The sequence below is a fragment of the Vigna radiata genome, chromosome 8 (assembly GCF_000741045.1).
Source record: "Vigna radiata var. radiata cultivar VC1973A chromosome 8, Vradiata_ver6, whole genome shotgun sequence".
NCBI lineage: Eukaryota > Viridiplantae > Streptophyta > Magnoliopsida > Fabales > Fabaceae > Vigna > Vigna radiata.
Genome location: NC_028358.1, coordinates 26,563,203 through 26,589,406, shown reverse-complemented (window position 1 = coordinate 26,589,406; position 26,204 = coordinate 26,563,203). Strand labels below are relative to the sequence as shown.

General features: G+C 31.0%; 2 protein-coding genes across 9 annotated transcripts; one reads left to right on the top strand and one right to left on the bottom strand.

Annotated features, from left to right (window-relative positions):
* Positions 1-14,465: 14,465 nt before the first annotated feature.
* Positions 14,466-19,428, bottom strand: LOC106770431 (transcription factor bHLH83-like). 5 transcript variants are annotated; one of them, XM_022785480.1, is made up of 12 exons: positions 19,198-19,428; positions 18,704-19,095; positions 18,494-18,577; positions 18,249-18,389; positions 18,094-18,159; positions 17,742-17,807; positions 17,519-17,578; positions 17,219-17,404; positions 15,967-16,038; positions 15,085-15,159; positions 14,915-14,974; positions 14,467-14,594 (listed from the first exon to the last, which is right to left on the bottom strand). In XM_022785480.1, the coding sequence occupies exons 2-9, from the start codon at positions 19,091-19,093 to the stop codon at positions 16,030-16,032; spliced, it is 1,002 nt and encodes a 333-aa protein (XP_022641201.1). In that variant the 5' UTR covers positions 19,094-19,095; positions 19,198-19,428; the 3' UTR covers positions 14,467-14,594; positions 14,915-14,974; positions 15,085-15,159; positions 15,967-16,029. The 5 variants fall into 5 exon arrangements, with proteins under 5 accessions (XP_022641203.1, XP_022641201.1, XP_022641204.1 ...); XM_022785483.1 differs by having other exon boundaries at positions 18,494-18,574; XM_022785481.1 differs by lacking the exon at positions 14,915-14,974 and having other exon boundaries at positions 14,468-14,594.
* Positions 19,429-23,123: 3,695 nt separating this feature from the next.
* LOC106769869 (R3H domain-containing protein 4) lies at positions 23,124-26,204 on the top strand. 4 transcript variants are annotated; one of them, XM_022784923.1, is made up of 8 exons: positions 23,126-23,345; positions 23,518-23,585; positions 24,275-24,383; positions 24,515-24,578; positions 24,680-24,782; positions 25,030-25,188; positions 25,341-25,442; positions 25,808-26,204. In XM_022784923.1, the coding sequence occupies exons 1-8, from the start codon at positions 23,285-23,287 to the stop codon at positions 25,949-25,951; spliced, it is 810 nt and encodes a 269-aa protein (XP_022640644.1). In that variant the 5' UTR covers positions 23,126-23,284; the 3' UTR covers positions 25,952-26,204. The 4 variants fall into 4 exon arrangements, with proteins under 4 accessions (XP_022640646.1, XP_022640644.1, XP_022640645.1 ...); XM_022784925.1 differs by lacking the exon at positions 25,341-25,442 and having other exon boundaries at positions 23,124-23,345; XM_022784924.1 differs by lacking the exon at positions 24,515-24,578 and having other exon boundaries at positions 23,127-23,345; positions 24,275-24,405.

Here is a 26,204-nt window from a genome sequence, read left to right as displayed (position 1 = left end):
AAACTATTATTCTCTTCCTTTACAATAAAGACAAAATGTACATATTTCATGCCACAATACATCATAATATCAAAACAAACTTCTTTTTTATATATGAGGTTGTACACAACTAAATAAATATATTAGTACTCCATGAAATTTTATATATAAGAAAAGGTTGGAGTTCTTTCGATGCGACCACCTTTCTCCATTCAAACATTCGTGTGATAAAAAGATGCATTTTAAAAGGTTCAACCAGAGATATGGTTAAGAGGTTCAAAATGTATAAAAAATTTCAAGAAAAAAATATGTTTATTCTCTTCAACTTTATTTACTTTCTGAACATTCCTTTCTAGTTAGCACTATACAAATAACTACCCTAACTTTACTTACCATAATGATCACACTTGTAAAAATCAAATAGCACGACCACAAAAAGAAAAAAAAAAAAACAAGAGTTTTGTACTCATTCATGTTGGACGGGGAGAACATGTCCTCCCTTTAAATATTTGTGTTGGAATCAATTTTCAAAATGTCATGTGGCTAACAATACTTAACAAAAGATTACATGATTCAAAATGTATAAAATTTTCAATGATAATTTTTTTTTCCAATTTTAGCTTCAACTTTACTTTCTTTTTTCTTTGTGAATATTCCTATTTGGCCTGCCATAAAATTTGAGTATTAGATGAGAAAACTGTACTAACATTTACGTATAACGTATGTATTAGTTTATAAAATTAAGAGTTAAATATGTTTTCAATTTCTAAATTTTTATAAAAAATTAAAATTATTTTGATATAATTTAGTCTTTAAATTTAATTAAATAAAAAAAATTCTTAATTTAATTAAGTTAATTTTTTTTTGACATTTTGAATGGTGTTTTTAAATATATATTTGAGTTATTTACCTTTGATTGAAACGTTTAACCTAAATATTAGTTTGAAATATTTAAAAAGGATTTAATTTCATTAAATTAAAAAAAATTATTCATTTATTTATAAAGTTTATGAATTAAAATGAATAAAAAATTTGAAACAAAATAGAATTTTAATTTCATATACAAGTCTAAAGATCACGATTATATTTAACCCTAAAATCAAATTTATAATTTGCATAAATGATGCACGTGTTTGGGAGAGTGACCAAATGGGTTGGTGCCCTTCATCTTGGAATGTGGCATAGTTATGATTTTATGCATGAAAAGGAAGGTTGGCAATGGCAATATAGCTTGAGATTCTCACACGATGTTGCATGGATCAGTGTTCGAATTGATCCATACAAATGAGTATGAAGCGTCATTTCAAAAACTCTTTTATTCTCCAAATTTCAACTTCCATTTCAATCACCTTATATAGTTTGTGAATCCATGATCACATAAATCCACTTATATATTTTGTCCTAATCATTGAGAGTACTTTCTCATATCCAAAAACCCTAAAACGGATTCTTATACCTTACAACCAAGTGGATTTAGGGTTGAATTATATGTATGCACATCTTAGTTTAGCTCCATATATCAATATTCACATAAATCAATCAATAAGGAGGACACATAGTATATATTTTGGGAATAAGAATAATATTTTTAATACTTCAAACCAATATTTACAATATAACAATGAAACCACTTCATAACAAACGTAATATTTTGAATTATTCTCAAACAAAATAAAATTTCAGGGTTCAAAAATATTTAAACTCTTAAAATTTTCAAGTAATTCCAAGAAATGAGTTAGTTTCAGTGAGAATTGTTTGGCTCTGTGTGTGTCGTTGTTGATGTTCTTGTCTATTAGTGCGGTACATAATTTAGATATAGTACATATTCCATTCCCAAATTATCAATATTGAAAGTAAGTATATATTCATTGACGTTGTCTCCAAATACTGTTGAAAATAAAAGTTTATTTTTTTTCGAAATTGCAATAGATGTATAGATAAATTAAATATTATTTCACTTTTAATAATTTAATGGTTAAAGAATATAATAAAAATATTTTTTACTAAATATTACGTAGATTATGTTTAAAATTTTAATGTTTCTTTTATTTAAATAGAGTATTTTGGTTTGATATTAATTTATTATTATTTTGTTAAAATATTAATTTTGTCCATATTTTTTTTCGATTTTGTCAATTGATATCATAATATTAGTTTTATTTAATATAGTCGTAATTTTCATTAATTATGTTCAATTTAGTCATTTTTATTTATGTCAAAAATTAATAAACAGTGAGTAGCATATGTCATCACATGTCAGTTTTTGACTTTTTTTAATTATTTTTTAACTTTTTTTAAAAAAAAATTAATTTGAAAAAAAAGTCATGTGTCAAGTCTGCATAATGTCACATGCTGGTAGTAGTATCACTTGTCAAGGCCAGTCACACGTGTTAGGATCAGATGTTAGTATCAGTGTTAAGTGTCAATGTTAGTGTCACTTGTCACTATTTTATACTTATTTTTATTCCTATTTTTGTTCAATTTAGTTCAATTTTTTTAAATGGAATAATCAATTGAGTCCAAATTTAATTTTTATATAAATGTTATACTAGTTTTTAAGTTAAACTATTTAATTGTTTTTAAACTAATTAAATAGTTTATGCAATTTTTAACCTCTTAAAATTTTAAAAACATAGTGTTAGTTCCCACTTCTAAAATTTTCATTCTAATTTTAAATCAACTCTAACACTAAATTATAAATATATAATAAAAATGTGAATTTAAATAAAAAGTATTAGTACAACATTTATATAAAAATTAGATTTGGTTTCAATTTGAAAATGGACAAAATTGCTCCATTTAAAAAAATTGAATTGAATTGAACAAAAATAATGAATATAAAGATTAAATTGAATAATTTAAGACACTAATATATGTTATTGACCCCTAACATGTGACACTATTATTACAACATGATAAGATATTGACTTGATACGTGAACATTTTTTAAAACTTTAAACAAATTAAAATAACATAAATTAACATGTGACATACATTCACTAGTGCAAAAAAAGTCTTTGACGTCATCCTTTAAACGTTTAACCCTCAAATATCCAACGTAAAAAATGACTGGTGACATTTTCCGTAAATAAAACAACTATTTAGACATTGGCTATGAGGGGACCCGACTTCTAAAGCCATTTAGACGTCTGTTGTAGGGGAACCGATGTCTAAATCCTCAGACCAGAAATCTAAAAAGTCACTTTTTGACTCCATTTATACATCTGATCCCGCCACTCTGACTTCTAAAGCCATTTAGACATCTGTTATGGGGGGAACCGATGTCTATAGACGTCTATTGTGGGGGGGAACCGACGTCTATAGACATTTGTTATGGCGGGAACCAACTTCTAAATACTTAGCCTAGAAATTTAAAAAGTCACTTTTTGACTCCATTTATACATCTGANGGGGGGGGAACCGACGTCTAAATCCTCAGCCCAGAAATCTAAAAAGTCACTTTTTGACTCCATTTATACATCTGATCCCGCCACTCTGACTTCTAAAGCCATTTAGACGTCTGTTATGGGGGGAACCGATGTCTATAGACGTCTGTTGTGGGGGGGAACCGACGTCTATAGACATTTGTTATGGCGGGAACCAACTTCTAAATACTTAGCCTAGAAATTTAAAAAATCACTTTTTGACTCCATTTAGATATCTGATCCTGTCACTTTGATTTCTAAAGTCATTTAGATGTCTGTTGTGGAGGGGGGGGGGACCGATGTTTATGGACGTCTGTTATGGCGGGAACCGACTTCTAAATACTCAACCCAAAAATTCAAAGTCACATTTTGACTCCATTTAGACGTCTGATCCCACCACTCCGACTTCTAAAGCAATTTAGACATCTGTTGTGGGTGGAACCAACGTCTATAGACGTCTGTTATGGGGGAATCGACTTCTAAATGTTTGCATTAAAACAGTGTGAATGTGAGGCAACAATTATGCGCACTCACTGTTCATCATCTTCCTCGCGTTTTCTCTCCACGGGCTACGTTTTTCAGGTTAGTTTTCTCACTTTTGCACCGTTTAAAACTAATTTTACTCCGATTGCATTACTCTTTGATGAATTATCTTTCATTTGAACCGATTAAAATGCGTTTTGGTTGAGTTTTTGTGCAGTTTTGCTCGTGTCCTTGGGTAGCGTTCTTGGGCGGCGATTTCTTGCGTTTTACACTCCTTCAATTCCCTCCACTACATTATTAAAACCATTCAATACAAAAAAAAAAAACGTACAATCCATTCTCTTCAACTAAAATATAAAGTTGTAAACTAGAATCACCATGAGTTAGGAGCAACTCGAGAGGCCTCAAGCGGAGAAAGATCCAATCAAATATGGCGACGCTTTAGAAGTCTGACCTATAGAGTTCGACGTCTATATAGACGTCTGACCTATATAGTCCAACGTCTATATAAACGTCTAACCTATAGAATCCGACGTCCCATTAACGTCACCCATAAATATGTCGGATCGTGATCTGACGTTAAAAGTCCAAAATAATAGACTCTAAAGCCCTTTTCTACACTAGTGATTATTCATTATTCATTAATTGAATAAAATTGACAAAAATTAAGACCTTGAATGAAAAAATATAATAAGACTGAATTGACAAAACCAAATGAAAATGGAGATTAGTATTTTAACCTTATTTTTTGTAAGGAATGTCAGATATATTATCTTTATTTTATATTTATCTCACTAATACAAAAATCGCATATAACGTCGGATATTTTGGGCTTTCAACGGTGAATTCGCGAACGACGTCATATCAAGAGACATTAAATTGACATCAAATTTTAAAAAATGCGACGTTAAATTAACGTCGAATTTTTTCGATATACAACGTTAATTTAATATCGAATTTTGTTAATATACGACGTTATTAAATTTTTTTTAATTAATTGTGATCATTTTTTACAACTCTACAAGACCTAAAAAGCAGAAAAACAACAAATTTCAGTTTTTGGTATTTTATAAAGCATGAACTATGAAGTATCAACAACAAACAACAATAACCAACAACAAAAAAGTTCAATCAAACAACAACAACAAACAAGTTCAACCAAACAATAATAAACAATTTAAAAAAAAAAAACAAACAAGTTCAACAAATAAGTTCTTCAAAACAAAAACGAAAACCAACCTTCAAAAGGTGGGTTCATCGGAATAAAGTGTCGTCACCAGTGAGAGAGAAAGCAGAATGCGCCTATGAAGGAAAAGAACACGAAAATAATCGGTCAAAACAAACGAAAATCATACATAGAGTAGTTAATTAACATGCATTTGTATCAAATGAAAGAAAAATTACTTGTAATGGTTGTCAAACTTCATTCGAGAAAAAGTTTGAGAAGAGAACTAGGTCTCACGTTAAAATAAAGTGAATGAATTTTCAATTTTTCTCTCAAATTTTTATTAAATTCACTAACATTTTAACGTCTAACACTGGGGCATTCGTACCATTTTATGTCGAATTACAATTATAAACAACGTTTAATAATTGCATTTATTTACAAAAATGTCACCGATCAATTTTAATGTTGGCTATTAAACGGTTGGATGTTGAATGTGTGACGTTATACGCTAATTTTGCACTAGTGTCTTTTATCTTTAGTTAGTTTGTTATTATTTCTTATTTATATTTTGAGTTTAGCCTATACTTCTTCTATTATAAACAGAGAACCTATGTGTATATTCAAAACAAAAAAATTAACCCCATATATAATTTTCACTATATTCAACAAGGACAATATTAATTACTGAAATTTATTTTATTGTTTGTTACTTAAAAAAAACAAAAAATTAATCTAAATTTGCAACTATAATGTTAACATAAGCTAATTAAATAATATTTTAAAAGTAATCATTCAACAACAAAACTATATCAAAAGAATATATTGAGATTTTTTTAATTATATTTTATACATGTAGCACGGACTCATGTCTATTATGCATAATTTACCTTTTAACATCTATAATTAACAATGACAATTTACCTTTTAATATCTATAATTAACCATGACAATTTACCTTTTAACATGAATGACTCCCCGCCTACCTCCTCTAGAATATAACTTTGCGTTTTTTTGGCAGTGTTTTTGCTCTTTGTTTTAAATTTACTCCTTTTCTTATGTGATTAACATTGAGTGTAGTACTTGTTTATCTGTTTTCAACAACCTTTCTTTATTATTCATTTCCTATTATATATATATATATATATATATATATATATATATATATATATATATATATATATATATATATATATATATAATGTGTTTGTTTATCAACATATTAATTCCAATAGGTGATTTAACTTTTGAGAGTGAATATTTGATAGCATTTTTTGCTAAATCTAATAATTTTAAGTTTATATGATACATCCCGATAACATTCTTAATGTAGTTAATACATTACATATGTTGTTGTTTTTTACAAAAAAAAGTGTTCCTTCAAAAGGAAATCATCTCCAAAAGAATTTTCATTCCTAAATCAGCATGGCGCATTAGAGAAAATAACACGATGATGGAAAAGATTTAACATTATTGTTAAAGCAACACAAATACATTTGATAATGCTATGCAATGAAATACTTCAACGTTCAACACAAGAGAATGAAGTCAAAGATACAATGATTAATTCAAATTTCTCAATATAAAAAAAAATAAAAGAAAAAAAGAAGAAGAGATGTATCATATAATATATAATACTTTTGTTCAATACTATTTTTCTCGTTCTTTAAGTTATGTTTCTATTATATATATATATATATATATATATATATATATATATATATATATATATATAATTCTACTCATTTACAAATTTAAGAGTATTAGATTTAGTAAGTGATAACAACCTTTTCAAGTTAGGTTGAACTAAAACATGAAGATATGATATGGTAAGGATGTAGGTGTAGAAGCAATGGTTGGAAATAGAAGAAGTCTTAAGGCCTTAGGTAGTATTAATTATGGTGGCGATATGGTGTTTGAAGGCTAGAGGTTAGGCCAACTCTTAGAGGAAGATGATTAGAGTCTCATGGATTGCTCTAGTCTTGATCTTAAGATGAGTAGTATGATAAAAAAAATGGATAGCATAACATTGCTCAACATCAAAGATAATTACAAGGGAGGAGACACTTATATCTATAGGCTAAGAGTGTCTCCTAAAAATCCTGAAAACCAAAATTTTGCATGCCTACCAAAGTAGCTCTCTAAGGAGTGGACAAGTGTCCACAAATTCTCTTCAATGAAGGAAGGACATGTGGCCACTAACTTTTTAAAATCCTCTCTATTTCTAGATTGTCATGTGATCACTATCAAAGCTAAATCCTCTAAAATAGAAGCATGACACATGGCACATACTCTCCACATGGTTTGGATGACTAACTTAAGGAAAAACCCTAATTAAGCCTTAATACAAGCCTAAGAAACCTACACTACTTGACCGAAATACATGGCCTAAATAAATCCTATTCTAAAGAGCTCCATGATGGCCTAAGATGGCCCAAGAGAGAGAGTCTAGCCCATCTTGCATAGAAGACTTCAACTTCTTGAAAATGTATAGTCATGACTAGGAGATATGTCATCAATAAGTCACATCTTGTATTTGATGTGAATAAGGATAAAATGTAACTTGAAGAAAAGCTTAAAAGAATACAAATAAGCAAGCATGACAAAGAAAGACAAAGAAATAGAAATAATAAAGAGGTTCCAAGGAAGGCTAACTAGAAAAATACTTACAGCTTTGGAGGAAGAAATTACATGATTTGTACATCCTAACCTCTTAGTCTTTAGAGGAACTTGAGAAAAGTAAGAACATTATGGTTAGTACTTTAAGGAATTTTAGACGAAATTCTAGAAAGTTAAAAGTGTATTTTGGAGCTTTCAAACTATTACATGTCACTTTTACGAGCACATGAATAGTTTAACTCTTTCACTTAGCTCTTTTAGCTTTCAAGTGTATTTTGAAGCTTTCAAACTATCACATGTCACTTTTACGAGCACATGGATAGTTTGACTCTTTTAGATTTCAAGTGTTTTTTTATTAGAACTTCTTAATAGGAGTTACATGTGCTTCCTTTCCAAGTCATAATTGTTTTTCACATGTAATAATTACATTTTCCTTTTGTCGCAACTGGAAAATCGCGACGGGACGACGATCCAAAAAATAAAACTATTTTGAAAAAAGTTTTTGGAAAAAGAGATTTGGAGTCGCCACCATAGTTTATTATGGAAAACTATGGAAAAACCAAAAAAAGGATAAGGCTTAGTCTGTGAAAACCAGAGATGGGTTCGGAAGTCGATTACGTGTAGGGAAGGTGTTAGCACCCTACAACGCCTGCCTAAAGGCAGTACCTTTAATTAAATGCGCGAATAAAGATATGGTTTGCAAAATGTTTAATTTCCCTAAAATAAAACTTTAAAGAAAACAAAATATTTTTTGTGTTTTTTGTGCCCGACAAGGATTGACCTTGCTCCTACGTATTCTCAGTTGGACTGAAAAATCAGGGTTACGTAGTTCTTTCAAACCGTTTGGAAAGTTTGTTGGAGAATTTGTTTGAGAAATTTGTTTGAAGAAATATTTGAATTTTTTTGGATTTTTGGAAAGTGAACCTGACAAGGATTGACCTTGCTCCTACGTATCTCCACTTTGGATGGAGAATCAAGGATCACGTAGTTCTGGCTGAAAAGTTGATTGTTTGTTTGAGAAAGGACGTTTTGGTATTTTTGTAGTTTTTATGTAAGAAAAAGAAAAGGTTTTCTAGCACAAGGACGATGCGTGTGATCACACATGCGCTAGAATCCTTAAAATATATTTTTAATTTTTATTTGTAGAAAAGAAGGGGTTTTCTAGCACAAGGACGATGCGTGCGATCACACATGTGCTAGACCCCTTAAAACATATTTTTGGTATTTTATTTATAGAAAAGAAAGGGTTTTCTAGCACAAGGACGATGCGTGCGATCACACATGCGCTAGACCCCCTTAAAATATATTTTTGGTATTTTTTGTAAAAGAAATTTTATTTTTATGATTTTCTATTTTTTATTTTTATTAGCAAATAGATATAACAACACACAATAATAAAACAAATGCTAAAGCTGAAGAAAATAAAAAAAGCAAAGACAAATAATAAAAAAAACATCACAGTCCAAGCCCAATAAGAATAGGGGAGTGCAGAAGACAAAACCAGGGGTGCTTAGAAAAGTTGAGACTGCCAGGGGTGTATTGATGAAAATTAGGGGTGCCTTTGGTAGTTGTTGGTCAGGCCCTTTTTGTTTTTATTGAAGCATGGTGGAGGTGTGAATGGAAATGCGCGTCGCCAGGAAGCATGGAGGCAGCCCAGGCCCAAGACGCTTTTTCTTTGTTTGCAGAATGGGATTTGTGGTGCAGATAGGAATTGTGCCTCAGCAGGAAGGAAAAGACAGCCCACGCTGGCCCAAGGCCCCTCTTTCGTTTTTATTTTTTGTTGCAGAATTGAAGTGGGGGTACAGATGGAGTTGCACGTGGTGGCGGGAAGCAAAGAGACAGCCCAAGCCCAATCCTTCCTTTCTGTTTGTAGAAGCCTAGGGGGTGTGAATAGTGTTGCGATTGGTGGCAGGCAGAGAGACTGTAGTCCAAAGCCAGGCCCAAAGCCCCTTTTGACCTAGACACCTCTAGGGGTTCTGCCCTTTTCAATTCTTTCTTGCCCAACGACCCAGAGACAATGGGTCTCGTCTGAGAAGAGAATCGTCTCTGCCGTGGCTGCATCACCGTCTCCACCACCGCAATCAACCATTGGGAACTGCGGTCTACGGCGCCGCCGGCTCCGCTGCTCGCCGCTAGAGCCAACGCCGGCTGGGGAGAACGCTTTCCCCTTTCCGTTGCCCGTCGCGCGAGAGAAAACACCCCTGTTTGTTGACGGCGCCGGCCATTCGTCGCCGCAAGGGTGCCTCTGCCGCCAAGTTAAGGTGGCCGCTCTCCGTCGAACTCTCTCCACCACCATCGCGCCTCCGCTGCTGTTTTTCTCTTTTGCGCGAGAGAAAGCCTCTCGTTCGACGCTACTGCCGCAATGGGATTAGGCGCCACCGTCCGTTCAATTCACTCCACCACCATCGTGCCACAGCCACTAAGTTCTTCTTCCTCGAATTTGTCAAGCGATTGAAAAGGGCGGAGACACCTGGGTCAGCGGCGGCATCATAACGTAGGTTGCGTCTGCGGCTGCTGTCGAAACCGTTGCGGTGGCTACGGCCCCATGGTGGAAGGGGCTGTGAATATCGCCAGGAATCACCCTTGCTAAAGACCGCTGAGCCTATCGTTTTATTGCCCTTTCAATCTTGATTTCCTTGTTGGTTGTTCTTCCTTGGTTTGAATTTGATCAAGTGTGGTATTGGTAGATGGATCGGTGTGTGAGAGAAAGGTGGAGATAGAGGTTGATTCTGGTTGTTCTGTTTTGGTTCTCTGTTTCAATTGAAACTTTTTGAAGGTGAAGAAGTATGTGGTCGTATGAGATGGTTGAAAGGAAGAACTCAGTTGTGGGATGATGGGTTGTGTGTGATGAAGATGTAGAATCTGGTCATGGTCATTGGCGAATCACCTATTGACCGAGAATGGAAGAAACCTTTTTTGCTTTTCTGGTGAGTGGTAGGGTTGTGTGATGGAGCCAGAGTGATGAATCTGTTAAAAAAAAAAAAAAATGGTGTGTGTAGAAGGATTGGGCCATGACCCTGTTTGAATATTGGAGGTTGTTAGCTGTGATGGTTGAGAATCATTGAGGATGGGCCGATAATTTCCCTAATGCTCTCTGTTTCTAGTGGCCATGAAGGGATACTGATAGGTGAGGATGATGGGGCTTCGAATCATAAAACAAAAACTGAAATTAGGTGTTGATGATGGACATTCTATGGGGATGAAGGTAGTGGAAGGGTAGAAGGGCGAGAGATGATTCGGTTGGCCGAAAAAATGGGTTCTGTTGTGTGTCTTTGGTGATGATGGAGTTGAGGAATTAGAGTGGGTGTCATGGATGATGAGGAGGCATGGTGTGCGTGTTGAGTGATGGAGAGAAAAGGAGTGTCTCGGGTGGAAGATGAAGGTGGTTTTGATGATGATCGTGGTTGTATCCGGTTGGCGTTAGAAGACAGATGATTTTGAGTGTGTAGGAGATAATGGGGAGAAAAGGAGATTCAGGGAGGATCTTTTCTGTTATGCTCCCTCCAAGTAGTCCCTGTCAAATTGCCAATGCCCAAAACCAAAACATCTCTGCCAAGCCAAAACGCCTCTGCCCCCAAACGCTTTGTCCTTTTTCAGAAAAACCGTTTTCCTTTTCACAAAAGACAAACCAACTTTCTAATTTTTTATTTCTTTTTTTTTTTTTTTTTTATTTCTTTTCATTTCTTTTTTTTTTTAATTTTTGTTTTCTTTTTTTTCTTTTTTCTTTTGCAATTAAATCCAATAAAAAAAAACTAAATCAAATACTAAATAGTAAAACAAAAATTAAACAAAATAAAACAAAAATAAAATAAAATTAAAATAAAATAAAATAAGACAAAAATAAAAACTAATTCTATTATTTAGTCACCCGGACGAAATTGGGTGTTGACACCTTTTTAGGAACCTAATATAAAAAAGTTAACAGGTGCTAATCATCTTTTATGGAGTTAACACTTATTAGTAAAGTCAATTCCATTTTTTTGTCCATTCATCTCTCCAAAGTCAAGCTACTTCGTTATAAATAGAAGTTTTTTCATTTGTAAAACATGTCTTAAAGATTGAGTGAAATGAGTTTTTTATAGTTTGACAATTCTTTTCTCCTGTTTTTGTTATCTTTAGAATCATTTTCAAGTGGTGAATCTCTTTACACTTGCTCTTTGATTCTTGGATTGAAGGTGACATATTATTATTCCTTTTCCTTGATACAATCCTGTTCAAGAAAGAGTATGATTATGAATTTGATCCTTAAGGGTACAATAAAAATAAATCAGAGAAGAACGCCGAATAAGATAAAGAGGGAGACGCCACAATCTAGCATATTGATAAGTCAAGGAAGATTCGTCACAAAGATGCTAATCTTTTATAAGAATCAAAGTTCTAAACCAAGAACCAAGAGAATCCCCTCTCAGAAATGCAAATGCATATATTATGACTCAAAAATGTCTACTTATATATTTGGTACAAATGTTTAAGGCACCTAAGAAACCCTAAAAAAGCCCACGGACATTGGGTTGAAAAATAACTTGAAAAATAGAAACAAATTGTTTGCCATTAAAATAAATAAATACAAATTATTTAATTTCCTAAATTATTCTTCAATTGTATTCATGATCTTCACGTTCTTTAACTTTCTTCCTTCATGGAAGATTATAAGATTCAATATTCAAGGAGACGTATTTTGATCTTTGACATTGTCATAGATCCTTTGAATTGCAAATGTCCTTGTTCAAGTTCTTCTCATATATGTTTCACGAGATAGTCCTCTATCATACCCTCCTTCTTAAAGAGGATTTATCCTCGAATTTGTATCCCTTGAAAATTCTTTATTATTCCTTCTTTTAATCCAATTTTACTTTCATTCCTTCCTTTAATTATTCTTGGTTTTCTTGCTAATTGAATGAATGACATAAGTCTTATTTGGTTTTCTTTCTAACTGAATGAATGACGTAAATCTTATCATAAATACTTTGAGTATTTTATTTTCGTAATTGATGCTCCAATTTTGTGCTTCTTACATCTTCTTGAATTGATCAAGATCTTTTCACCTTTTTAAAATTCACATTAGTGTTCACTTTTACAAGTTGTAATCTAGATCAAGTAAACCATAAGTGACTTCTTTGTAAAAAGAAAATACTCATCTCATTATCTTGGAGAAACTATGCAAAAAGATATTGTAGTCATTCATAATATTAAAAAGAATGCTTACGTTAATTGTTGTCAATGGAGCCTGACTAATTTACCTAAGAATTGAATCCAGTAGATTAACAGGAAATAATTTTACTCTTTCTTTTCTCTTTATCTAGTTTGATTGTTTAAATTAAACTAAAGGATTGTGTTTATTTATGGAAACAAATTTAAACTAATTTTGTTTATCATATTTTTCAATCAATCTGCACACAAATCAAATTCAATGTCTCATTCCCTTTCATTCATAAAGCAATTTCGCTTCTTTACAAGTTTGAAAAATCATTAAAAAAAATAATTCAATCTCATCCTTGTGTTTTAGAATGACACTCATCTTAATTATAAATATCATATGGACAAGATTCTAGCAGTAGTAATGCAAGCCAACCTACTCTGTTCTAACATGTCCAAATAAAATTAGTGTAAAAATTATACTTTGATATGGTAGTTTATTTTTCACACTGAAATGACACCGTAGATCTCATCATTTTAAATATTTTTTAAAATAAAAAGGTCATTTTTTAGAAAAAATGAAAGAAAACTGTGTTATATGAATGTAATTTATACGTATACGTGCCAATGTATCACCACTCAAATCAAATCAGTGGGATTACTATCCTTTTTAGTCCACCTATAAATAGCTTCAAACTTTTCAAATATATTATATTAATGAAATAATGGTTCGAAATACTCAGTATTGTTTAAGATAAATGATTATACACAACAATAAAATATATAAAAGGAATGTAAGTTGACACGTGGAGTGTGCAAGTTATAGGTTATACTCTTGGCGTTTTGAACATCAAGCTAGTGACCGGTCCTATATTTTCATATCTACTCAAACTTAAATAAAAATTAAAAGTAAAGTTTAAAAACATAAAAGATAAAAAGCTTTTTAAACAAAAAATTGAATGTTTCAATTATTATATATTCAAATTATTATAAATTTAGTTACTAGATTATAAGTCCTTTTATGAAAATTAAAGAAGTTTATTAGTGAAAAAATCGCTTTTTATGACGGATAAAAATGATACATTATGATGGATAAGCTGATATAATAGTTTTGGGCGTCATAATAGGTCTGCGCATTTTATGACGGATAGAAAAGTCCATCATAATATGTCCAGTGTATTATGACGGATTTTCTGTCACATATCATAATAGGTCCAGTGTATTATGATAGATTTTCATTTATCAGTCATAATATAGCGAATTTATTATGATGAAACTAGATTTATCTATCGTAATATATAACGTTTTATGACGAAGATTTTTTCACCTATCACAATATATAGAACATATTATGACAAGTAATTGTTCACCTATCATAATATATACTTTTCAGAAATAAGTTTTTATTACATACATTGTTCACCTATCATAAAAACTTGTTTTGCAAAAAAAAAAAAAAATTCATTATTACATTTCACATATCCATTCAATTTACAATTAATTTCCTATATTATAATCTCATGAATCCATTTATAATCAATATAACATCAAATAAACATATTCAATTAAACTATCATAATGAAATTCATTTCAATCATTAAATTGTCTAACTTATATTTAATACATAATTTGTACATCAAACCATATATTAAATCCAAATATAACATTAACCTACATTACATTGTACGAAAGTTTGTAAAATTTACTAACACTTAAAATAAAAAAAGTTCACTTCGTTCTAATGTCTTCAATGTCTAGAACTTCTATTGGAGATGAATCACCGTTGACCTGAAACATAAGAACATAAACTTTCTGATGTTCAACATTGCTCAACGACAGTAAGGAAATACACAATAGAATAAGATGGAACGAGAAGGATATGCAAATAGTATAATAAAAAAATGAAACTATACAGCAGAACATTCTAATAAAGATTTGTGCACACAGAACAGTAAAAAAAAAAACTGCCTGCCCAACTTGTCCCTAAGTATTGAAGGAGTTCAAATCACAAAGCATATAAACTCAGTTTTCAGGACGTTTAGCTGAGAATATCTACATCTACCAGTGGTAACATAGAAAGAAATTTTTAAAATAACAATACTTTTTACCTCATTCAGTTTTTCCCAGACCAGACTAATTATTCCTAAAGAAACTTTTGATCAATTCACCTATGACAATTAAAGGACACGTCTCCCATGAGATAGAAACATATAGTTATCTATGAAAATAATACTCTAATGAGGAGCAATCCACTTATTTGATATATAGCACTTCTTACCTTGCTCTGGAGTTAGTTCATCCTTAACTCTAAGATCAGGAGGAGCTAAGGTGCTTTTGTCAGCTTGTTCATCCACTAAAAAATGAAATTTAAACCATTCAAGACCAGTTACTGATAAAATATCTTCTAGTATTGAACACATTAAAATGCCATCATGGTTCCCACCTTCTTTCAATCTTTTCCGAAAAACTAGTATATCAAAGTTAGATCCTTCATAAGATCTCTATATTAGAGATGTTCTAAGCGTAAAAAGGAATATAAGTCGTATTGCCCTTTGTGTTCAACCAAAATTACACAGACTAAGTTCTTTTAAATAACTTTTGAGATTAGATGACTGAGTTTAGGTTTCTCTATGTATGGGAGTGTTTTCATTTCTACAAGCTCATATTAAGTAGATTTAGTAAATCATATCTAAATATAAAGTATGAAATACATCTAGAATAAAGATGAACCAACTGGGTATTGTCTACTGCAATTGCTTTTACTCAGGAAATAATTTCATCGTTATTTTTTTATGCTAAATCTATTCTGCAGTGAACCAATACTCAATGACTAAGAAATCTATTGAGTTATACTGAACATTCCAAATCTACGAGGGTAAAACCTTAATTGCAGAAAATTAATATAGATAAAGAATTTTTAACCACAAGAAACTTACATGCTAAGCATATTACCTGTTAGGTAACTAACAGAAGCAATGCCAAACTGTTTAATTCATTGTGTCAATACTTGAACATAATTTTTTGACTTAGGTTTTAAGTCAAAATTATACATTAGAGTAAGATGCTTACAAAAATCGTTAGATTACGAGAGAAAGTAAAAAAAAAAATCAAATAATCATACTAAAAAATGAAAACAAGAAAAGGAATCGGGATGCCTTACAAGGTTTGCAAGTTGATTAGTTTTCCAAGCTGAGGTGGAACAGCACCAGAAAATTGGTTTGCTTCAAGCATTCTAATAGGAAACAAGACAAATGAAGAGGTTAGTAAGTTATACCTCATTCTTGAGGATTTCATCAAACCTGATAATATCTAGGATAAATATGAATGAATTCAATTAGAGCTTGGAACATACATATGTAGATGGACCGCCTTTTCTATTAATATGAAGAATTATATGCCATACGTCTTTTCAAAGCATTACACATAAAATCTGACAAAACTACCTTTTTTTTAACCCAAAAACTGAAAAGAAACACTAACTTACCCGTAAATAAATTGAAGAAAGAACACAAGGAATCCTACATATGTTTAGCTACCTAATTCAAAAGTAAAATCCAACTGTCAGGCAATTAAAATGATCACAGACTAGGCGACCCAAAGTGTGGGAGCACATAACAATACTCTCCGTAGTCCCAATTATTTTTTCTCAACATGAGCTGCAAAAAATCTTCAACGTCCCCCCCACTCCTCTAACAAGAACACTTGGTAAACTCTCATGTCAAAGCCAGCCGATAGGAGAAAAAGAAAATAGTTTTGAACATTAAGAATTCTAAAAAGATCATATAATGCTGCAACCAGAAATCTTCAAAAACATTTCCACTTACCAATACCATTATTAGTATTATCTGCTATACTATTATTATTTTTATTCTAATGACAATGTTACTATTATTATTTTTATTATTATTAATTGAATTAAGATGAAATGAAGATAAAATGAGTGGAGTTTTCAATAAATGTGTTGGTCAAATAAGTAAAAAAAATGTATCGGTCATTTTCCGAGAAAATTCTTTATAAATTTGTATCCTCATTCTATCTAAGAGTTGTTACACAAATACTGCAGTAGACAACATCATTGAATACTTTAGACACCTATATGATGAATCTCTTTGATAAAGAGAGTCAGAATTTAAAAGCTTTATAATATCAAATCTTAAATGCGTTTAAGAGTTGTGATTATATACCTTATTATTGGAAATGAAAACACTTACCCACAATCATTAAACATAGTAGAACTTCTCATACAATAATCATACTATGCTAAATTGAGTTGGCAGAAATTTTCAAAGTTTGGAAGAAGTTATAGATGTAACTGTAACACAAACAAAGATAATAATCATACTACTGCCACTGCCTAGTAGAAATTATCCATAGTGAATACTAAAATAAATACAAGAAAGCTTCTATCATACTAGAGCACTCTCGCCAAACGTTTGCATAGCCTCATTCAAATCATCAACCAAAGCCATAGGCAGCAGGAAAAGACCCTTGCTCTCTAGTAGCTGACCAGCTGCTGCATAATGTTCTTCAAGTAGTTTCCCCATTATCTCCTCAAGGGGTTCATTCAGCATCTTTTGGTTGATATAATGACCGTAACCCTGCAATATTGAACAGATTAGCCTATGCACTCAATCATGTGACACTGATATGAGCAAACACATGAATTCACAATGATTTTGCGTATTTACTGATATGAACTATGAAATTTATACCTCATGAAAAACTAGTGGTATACCAGTTGATTCTTCTTGCAATCTACTTCCACTTTGTTCCTGCAAGGAACAATCTCCTTAGTTATAGCAGATCATCTATCTAATCCCAAGTTATTGGAGAACGTATATCATCCATGTCCCTTAGGACATTAAGTGTAATACGACAATAATAATCAGAATATTAGGAGTCAAAATGATTACAATATTAGGAGTTAAAAGGTACCTTTATTTGAAGCTGTAAATATTTGACATAGTCAATAATATCGTCCAGTATGTATGCTTGACTTCCCTACACATTAAAATTCAGTTCACTAAGTAAATGTAAGATTCAGTCTATATGAATGCATCTATGTAAGTATAACTCCAAACTGTACAGAAAGTAAAAGTTTCTGCCAATGTTTCATAAATGACACTGTCTCGACATGTTCATAGTTTAAACACTGAGAAACCGTTGATTACTATTCCTGGTGATTCAATTTGAGTAGGTGATGGTCACAGTATTAATGATAAACTGACAACATAGTCAAGAAACCTACTTTTGATTGACCGATGTTTATTCATAAACAACAGATTACCTCTGCTGGATTTGGAAGCAATTCATGTAAGGCTTTGAGGTTATCAGCGATACGTTGCCTGCGTTGCTAAATTGAAAAGCAAATGTGAGGAACCCCAATTGTATTAAAGAAATTGAATGAGATAAATTGCCATTAGTGTTGCATGTTTTACTTACACGGTCAGTGACACGTGCTTTCTCTTTTGAGGAGCTGGATCCTGATTTGGGAAGTGAAGCAGGTGCACCAACCATTACCATTGAATCATGTAAAGCATTATGCTTATCTCCAAGAGAATCTGCTGTCCATAAAGGATGACTCTGCCAGTAATTAGAGTAATAAATCATTTCATTAATCTCAGAATCTTCAAAATATTTAACAAATGCGTAGGCGCAATTCATGTGGTGAAAAGACATTAACAGACCTCAGCATAAAGAAAATTTTGACTACTTTCAGTTTCAACTTTAATCACTTCCTCTCCTTCATCAGCCCTCCAAAACCCCACCTGCTGAAAACACACATAAAAGAAACAAGGGAGAAATAATAAAATTCACTATGCTATGATATTCGTTTTCACTGATTTACTTAAATTGATATTTACATATATTTGTTTTTTTCTGTTTAAAGGGCTTACCTTCTTAATCTCAAGGTCATTACTTGAAGAACCAATAGGCTTAAAGGCGCAAACTTTCCCTGGATCATTGTAAAAGAAGTTTCTGTCTGATCCATTAACCACGTTGCCATCAGTGATGCTGCCAACAGGTAGATAACTACCTCCCATCATGTAATCAGTGGAAGTGTTTGGCAGATAAGTTGAGGATTCTGAAAGATACTTAACATAGTTATGGGATGGTTTTGGAAAGCAAGTCCAGTGGCTCTCATTTCTTCCAGATGATGCTGCAATGAAAAATTTTGGGTTGGGAATGAGATGACCCTCAGCTGAGTGAGAGACATCATTGGCTGTGCCCCCATTGTCACAGGATGTTAGTTGCACAGGGTTCTCTTCATTACTTTGCTCTTCCATTACTAAAAAGTTAGACAAAAGAGGAGGAAAATAGAATTTTATCATCTGCAAGTAAACATGTTAATTAACTAAAAAAATGATAAAGGAAAGAACTTTCACACTACCAACTGAAGATGAGCACAGAGAATGAAAAGGGTAGCAAAGAACGTGTGGATATTGTAATCTTTTCGGAGCTTAAGCTATGATGGTTTCGAATATGTTAGCAAAAAATGAAGATATTTTAGGGTTTTTAGTAAGAAAGGGAGCGTGCTCTGTTTCTGCTCTGCTTGTTGATGCTCTGTTATTGCCGGCTAGGTACGTACGCACGGAATGTGCATTGTGCACTGCTGCAAATAGTACTCTGACGGTTTGTTACAATGAAATACCAAAAGTAACCCCTAAATATTTATTCAATTGAAATTACGGATTTCTACTATTTTTATGTACCCTTAGAGAAAAAAATACACGTACTCAAGGTTCTCCTTTATTTTATTTTATTTCTTGAAAATAGTTGTCATGTAGAATAATAATGCTTCATTATAAAAATATTACAAGAAATCAGGATAAAATCTTTTAATTAAGTTTTAAATTTCTTATGAACTTTAATGTTTTTAATTGAGTCTTTATTGAATTGTTTTGTTATTTTGATTACTCAATTTGTATGTACTTAATCTGAGTTTTCCCATTTTTAATTTGTATGTTAAATGTGTTATTTGTTTCATATCTTGTTTTACTTGTCTTGTCTTTATATAGTATAAAATATGAGATTTTTTTAGTAAATATAAAATGACCATATAGTTAATATAAAATAATATATAATTTTTATTGTTTTCACTTAATAAGTAAAGTAATGAGCTTGTTATACTCTTCAATAATTTTATTGCAATTTAAATTTTATAAGGTATTATCATTAAAGGATGTTAATATGATAATATATTTAACTTTGAGTTTTAAATAAAATCCTAAGTTATTAAAAATAAAAAAAAGATAATATGTTTCAAAATTTTGAAAATATAAATAAAAGATATTAAAGTACATGTCTTTATAAAACTCTTGAATGGAAGAAAAGTTGTAAAAGTGACGTGGTACATAATAAAATCCATACAAAGTAGAATGAGAATGCATGGTATGAACTTGAGTTTAAGATATTCTTACAAAGACCATGTTAGAAAATTTATATAATAAAATATTTTAGAAATGTATAAAATGGATTAAGAGTTATTTTTCATCTTTCACTACATTGAGTTATTATATATTTTTGGATCATGAAAAAATTTAAAGATTATCCACAGTGTATATATATATATATATATATATATATATATATATATATATATATATATATATATATATATATATATATATATATATATATATATATATATNATATATATATATATATATATATATATATATATATATATATATATATATATATATATATATATATATATATATATATATATATGATAGTTCATTGTCCATGCTTAAGAATCGGGAGTTGGTACAAATGATGCCATATTGATAATCATGTAGCTTGAAAGCAGAAGCGACTCAAGTAGTCTAAAATAAATTTAAATGAAATTTTTTATTTATTAATGAAACAATATAAAAATATATCATAATAAAGCAATTAGTACTAAAAAATTCGTTGAAATTCATTTGTAAGGAATTTTTAGGATTAGAATTTTGTAAGGAATTTGAAAAATTAGTAAGAAGGTGGATTGGAAAGTTGTTAAAATATTAAGATGGATAATATTTTTAAGAAACATTAATATCTTGATACGTAAGACTTCAATTGAAGTGATTTAAAAAAGATAACATTTATCTTCTAAACTTTAATTTAGGTTTAAGAATCATTTAATTTGGTATGTAAAATGAAGTGAGTTTTTGAATTTGGATGAAGGAAGAAGAATATGTGAATATGAAAGGTGAAAGGAAAAAATCATGTCCAAGGGAGACAATACATAAATAATACAAAAGTCAAAAGTCATTTGATATAGAAAAGGGTTCTTGACTCAAGAACTTAAAATAATAACTTTTATTATAAACTCTAATATTTTTTAATAAAATTCAACTTGTTTGTTTCATTGATGAAAATGGTTCAGTTTATATAAAATGTTTAATTATCAAAATTATAAAAGATCATTAATTGCATACATTCCACTTAAGTTTATAATGATCTCATTAAGCAATTAATAATCTCACATTTAATGGTTGATTGTAATTGAAATTGTGACAACTAAAAGTCACCCAAAACCAATACAACTCAGTCCACGGGTTAGTCACTACTCATGAACAATTGCATCAAATGCATGGCATGCTTCTAAATATATATTGCGACACACACATACAAAAGGTGAAAACTCGACATCATAGAAGATCGACAATGTATCATCTTGGCAGATATCATACTAGCCCAACAACGGAGAAACTTAGCCTCTTAACAACCGACAACATAACAATCCGAAAAACATCACAATAGCCCGACAACATATCATCCTAACAATGTAGGAGCTCGACATAATAGCTTGGTTGAACTCACATAAAAAAAAAAATGTATCATAAGATAATTTATAAGGCCTTTTTTTTTAGAGGCCTAAAGAAAAAATTTATCTACTTAGATTTTGAGTTGGTCTTGCCTGAGAGTTATACAAAACACAAGCCATGAGATAAATCACGATTTATCAATATTATTATAATCCTACAATGAAGAGATTTGAAGATTCACTCATTAACTTCAAATTAAAATTGTTTATCAATATTAGGACCATAAAAAGATTATCACTTTAACATAATCAAATCAATATACGAAAAACACAAATTTAAGGAAAGAGGGAAGTCACATATGACAAACCCTTATATGACGAGAATAATTGAAACCTTAAGGGAAATAATTGCTACAAATAATGGACAAAAAAAAATAGAATGATAACAAACTCACATTGAATGCTCTAGTTTAACCAGGTGTGAAACAAGAAAAAATAAATAAAAGAGAGTCAGTCAACTAAAATTAAATTTTAGTTTACTAAAGTATTCTACCTTCCAAACCTAGTAAGATAAAAAATATTTTAAATTATTAATATCAATTTTATACAACTAAAATGAGATTAGTTTCATAAAAAAAATATAAACATTTTTCAGAGATAAATTAATCAAAATTAAAGTGTATAAACTTACTTACAATCAAGTTTAAAAGTTTTGACATGCCAAAATATTTTTACAAAGACAACAAAACACAATGAAAATCAGAGAAATGTTTCTTTTTTCCTCTCTTTCGATTTCCAACAATAATTTTTAGAAGGTGTTAATTTTGAAAATATTATTAAATAAAATAATTGATAATTTTAAAACACTCCTATTAAACTGTTTTATTATATATTAACTATTTTAACTTCTTTTTGAAACAATTTAAAATATATTATGAAAATAGGAGACTTTTAAACCTTCTTAAATGTTTTATTCTTTAAGAAACTTGTGGAATGCACATTCTGGACTAAATTTTTTATTATATATTTCTTGGAGCCTTCAAAATACATTAATTTTAATATTTTAAAATATATTAAAAAACTGTTTTGATATATGATACATTTGATTACTAGAGCAACATTCTTTCCTAACATCAACAACCAAACATTTTTATCTTTTACATACTTCGTACTCATATAAGTCCATGAAGCAACCATGAAGAAATATCCCCAATAACCAAAATTAATTTTTATGTAGGACTAAACTAAAAGCTTACAGCTTAAAACCAAAACATTATATGGACCAAATGTATATAATTTAATGTTTTATTTTTATTTGAGCATGTGGAAATTTAATGTATCAGCAGAGTAAATTCTTTACAACATTATACGGAATTTAAAAGGTTATTTTTATCATTACACTACACCATGATGGAGGTGTATGACGAAAATACAGGGTGCAAGTAGGAAGGTACTGGCCCGAAATCTAGCCCAATTAAATTGATGGGATGTCTAATCCGGTCCATTACTTGCAGTCCAAGGACACCGCCATCACCTGAGGGATAAAATATGAGAATCCAAGAGCCACAAGAATATACCTTTTTCTTCTCCAATTATATTATCTCTCAGCTTTGCCTTTGTAAATCTCTGATTGTCTTCTATCTATTCCAAATCCCTTACTTTTCAATCTTTCTCTTCGATCCCATCTGGTAGATCGGCTTGATTCTTCCATTGTCAACTAATTATGGTTCTTCACAGAGAACTAGACCATCTTTTTTTTTCTTCTTTCAGCGACCCTCCCAAAGGTAACTCTTTTATTTTTTAGAAAATAAAAAATGCACTTTTTTTTTTTTTCAAAATTGCGTGCTCTTGGAGATGGTCTTGAGCTTATTGGATTTCAATGATTGAATCTTGCGTGGCCAGATCCATGTTCCTCGTATTCTTAAATTAATTAGTAATTTTGTTGGAAATGATTAGACGGGTCGAAATCCAGTGGCATGTCCATCGAAAAGAAGATAGAGTTCCTTGAGAGCTTAACTGGAAAGGTTGGTATACTGTTTATGTTCCATGTGCAATTATAATTATGTGTATACTGTGTTTTCAGTAAGTATTGGTGTTTCTCTTCTATTTGATATGGAAATGTAATGGCTGTGTTTTGAGAAACTGGTTAATGTTATCACTTTCTATTGGTTCTGGGCTAAATATCTGTCTTTTTTTTTGTGTGTTGACTTTGATTAACATTTAATACATTTGGTAATCGCATTATGAAAACAGTGAGCTATGGTTATTTTCATTAGGTGGCATGGTGTTTTATGATTCAGTAGCTCTTGTTTGGAGGACAGAAGTTTAAATAACAACTCTAATCACAAATATTGTCTTTTTGAATGTTTTGAGATCAAGACGGTTTAGTAATTTGTCTATTATTGTATTTTAAAAGGGTGCATAAGGAAGCATTGACTAGTCTAATGTGAGCTATTGTTTGTATGAAATATGAATTATTGTTTTGTGGATCTCTCTTTTTAGAGTTTTTACAGCCTTCAGGTTAATGAGGTACTGCAGGATTTCCTATTTTAAAATTTTAAACTTTTGTTTACATTGTATGTGGGTCTTCTAAGAGGCTGATCTTTGCTAATTGTCAGTTCATATTTTTACAAACTCTGAGTGAGAACAATCACAAGATATTAGTTTTTTTATTTCATTATTATGTTATTGATACTTGTGTTACCTGTTTTAGGTCACAAATCGAAGGTCCCGTAGGTGGTTAAATGACCGTCTCTTGATGGAATTAGTACCGAGTCTAAATGCAGCTGAGATTAGAGGCTTATTTGCCCCACCACCTTGGGGTATTTATCTGACTCATCTGCTGTATGTGTTATTCATGGCTTCCTTGTTTCTTTTTTTGATAAGGCAATATTGCATCTAGACAAACAAGAATGCAAGATATCTTACTAAATTACATGGTTTTCTTTTTTAGCACACGGTTTATTACATCAAATCTATATAGAACACGTTGGAAGTGAAGTGACTTTGACCTTTCTGTAATGATATTTACTATAAATTTTTTAGTCATTTTCTGATGTATTCTTTCTTTTCATTTTTTTGTGTTTCCGCTGATTGTTCTTGTTCTGTATGTTAACAGTGATTGGATTCATTTTACAGGTGATGAAGTTCCGCCTTCTACATTTTCCATGACTAACATAGAGGAGTGGGACCAATTCAGGAATATAGACATGGATAAAGAGGTTTTAACTTCTTGTTTTTATAGACTCCATCTTTGTAAATTTTTACTGTTTAGGAAAGCATTTTGATGAACCTACAATTGAACAAACATGTGAAATGATGTGTGTACACCTGAGGATCATTATAGTTTAGATCAAGGTGAAAGTATAACCTTGAGGCTTATTGTTAATTTCTGGTTTGGCATGTATCTTCACTTGGTGTGGTGACTGCTCGAAAGCATCTCATAATAGATTTTGTTTGTTTTGGTAGGTTAATATAATTAATTCCTTGGAAAACTCCTTACATAAAAGGAAAGGTCACACTGATGCTAATAAGATGGCAGTGTTAAATGGTTGGCACAGAATCGATTGTAGAACAAGAGATGCACTTCGCCGCAGTTCTCTTCCTGAGCTCATAGACAATTATGAGGTATAAATCTTATTCATGATTGATATTACCCCTCTGCATCATCAAATCTTTATGTTGTGCAGAAAAGGGGCCAATGTTGTTGCTTAAATTTTTCATCTGCTCTAACTAATTACAAATATGCATTTTGTCATTTATGGAACCTTTTGCTTTAGGAATGTTTACGGACATTCATAACAGCAAGCACAGATGGAGATGTTCTTGAATTGCAAATTCAGGATCCTTTCCATAGATTGCTTCTGCATGGTGTTTGTGAGGTAATATGCTGCTCCATTTGTTAATGGTGACAACTAAATACTCTATCATCATCATCATCATCATTATTATTATCATCTTTATTAGTGCACAGAAAAGTAAGATTTGAGAAATACTGCAAACACAAATAACAACATTTTCTTCAGGTAAATAAATATCATCAAAGAGCTATAACCTGGAAAATGTTTTTCTTTTGAATGTTACCCCAAATATCAGATTTTTATTTTTACGTGGACAGCAGAAAATGATTTACACACCAAAAATCAGATAATATTTCCGTAGGATATGTTCCTTTAAACAAACTAAGACTTTTGTTTGAGGGAGTGCATTTAATTTAATTTAATTTGGTGAAATATTCTGTGAACAGTTCTACAATCTGGCATCGGATACAGTGACAGATTATAAGTGTTCGAAGATGACGAAGATAAAGAAGAAGAAAAAGGGTTCTCCTGTGCTCCCAAATATCACTCTGTCCCATTTTCTGAAGATGTCCAAGGAAGGAAGTTGGTAGTTTCTTGAGGCAGACTCTGGTCCATGTAATAAAAAGGCTAAACCAGATAGTGTTGTACCAGGATGAACAATGTACAATATTTAGTATTTCTTTAGAATATCATTGTAAATTTAAATTGCTTCCATCGGTCAACGCAAGTTGTTGATTGTTGGTTTACATTGTTGTAGCTCATCATTCTGATTTCAACAAATAACATATTTTAAGGTTGGATTATTATTGTATGGATATGGAATCAGGGTCCAAATTCTGACTA

Coding starts and splice junctions, on each gene's coding strand:
- LOC106770431 (XM_022785482.1), bottom strand. CDS start 19,093: ATGGAAGAGCAAAGTAATGAAGAGAACCCTGTGCAACTAACATCCTGT. Junction 18,390..18,493: donor AAAATTTTCTTTATGCTGAG/GTCTGTTAATGT, acceptor AATTACTGGCAG/AGTCATCCTTTATGGACAGC. Junction 17,405..17,518: donor TACCACTAGTTTTTCATGAG/GTATAAATTTCA, acceptor TCAATATTGCAG/GGTTACGGTCATTATATCAA.
- LOC106769869 (XM_022784923.1), top strand. CDS start 23,285: ATGGTTCTTCACAGAGAACTAGACCATCTTTTTTTTTCTTCTTTCAGC. Junction 23,586..24,274: donor TTGAGAGCTTAACTGGAAAG/GTTGGTATACTG, acceptor TACCTGTTTTAG/GTCACAAATCGAAGGTCCCG. Junction 24,783..25,029: donor ATATAGACATGGATAAAGAG/GTTTTAACTTCT, acceptor TTGTTTTGGTAG/GTTAATATAATTAATTCCTT.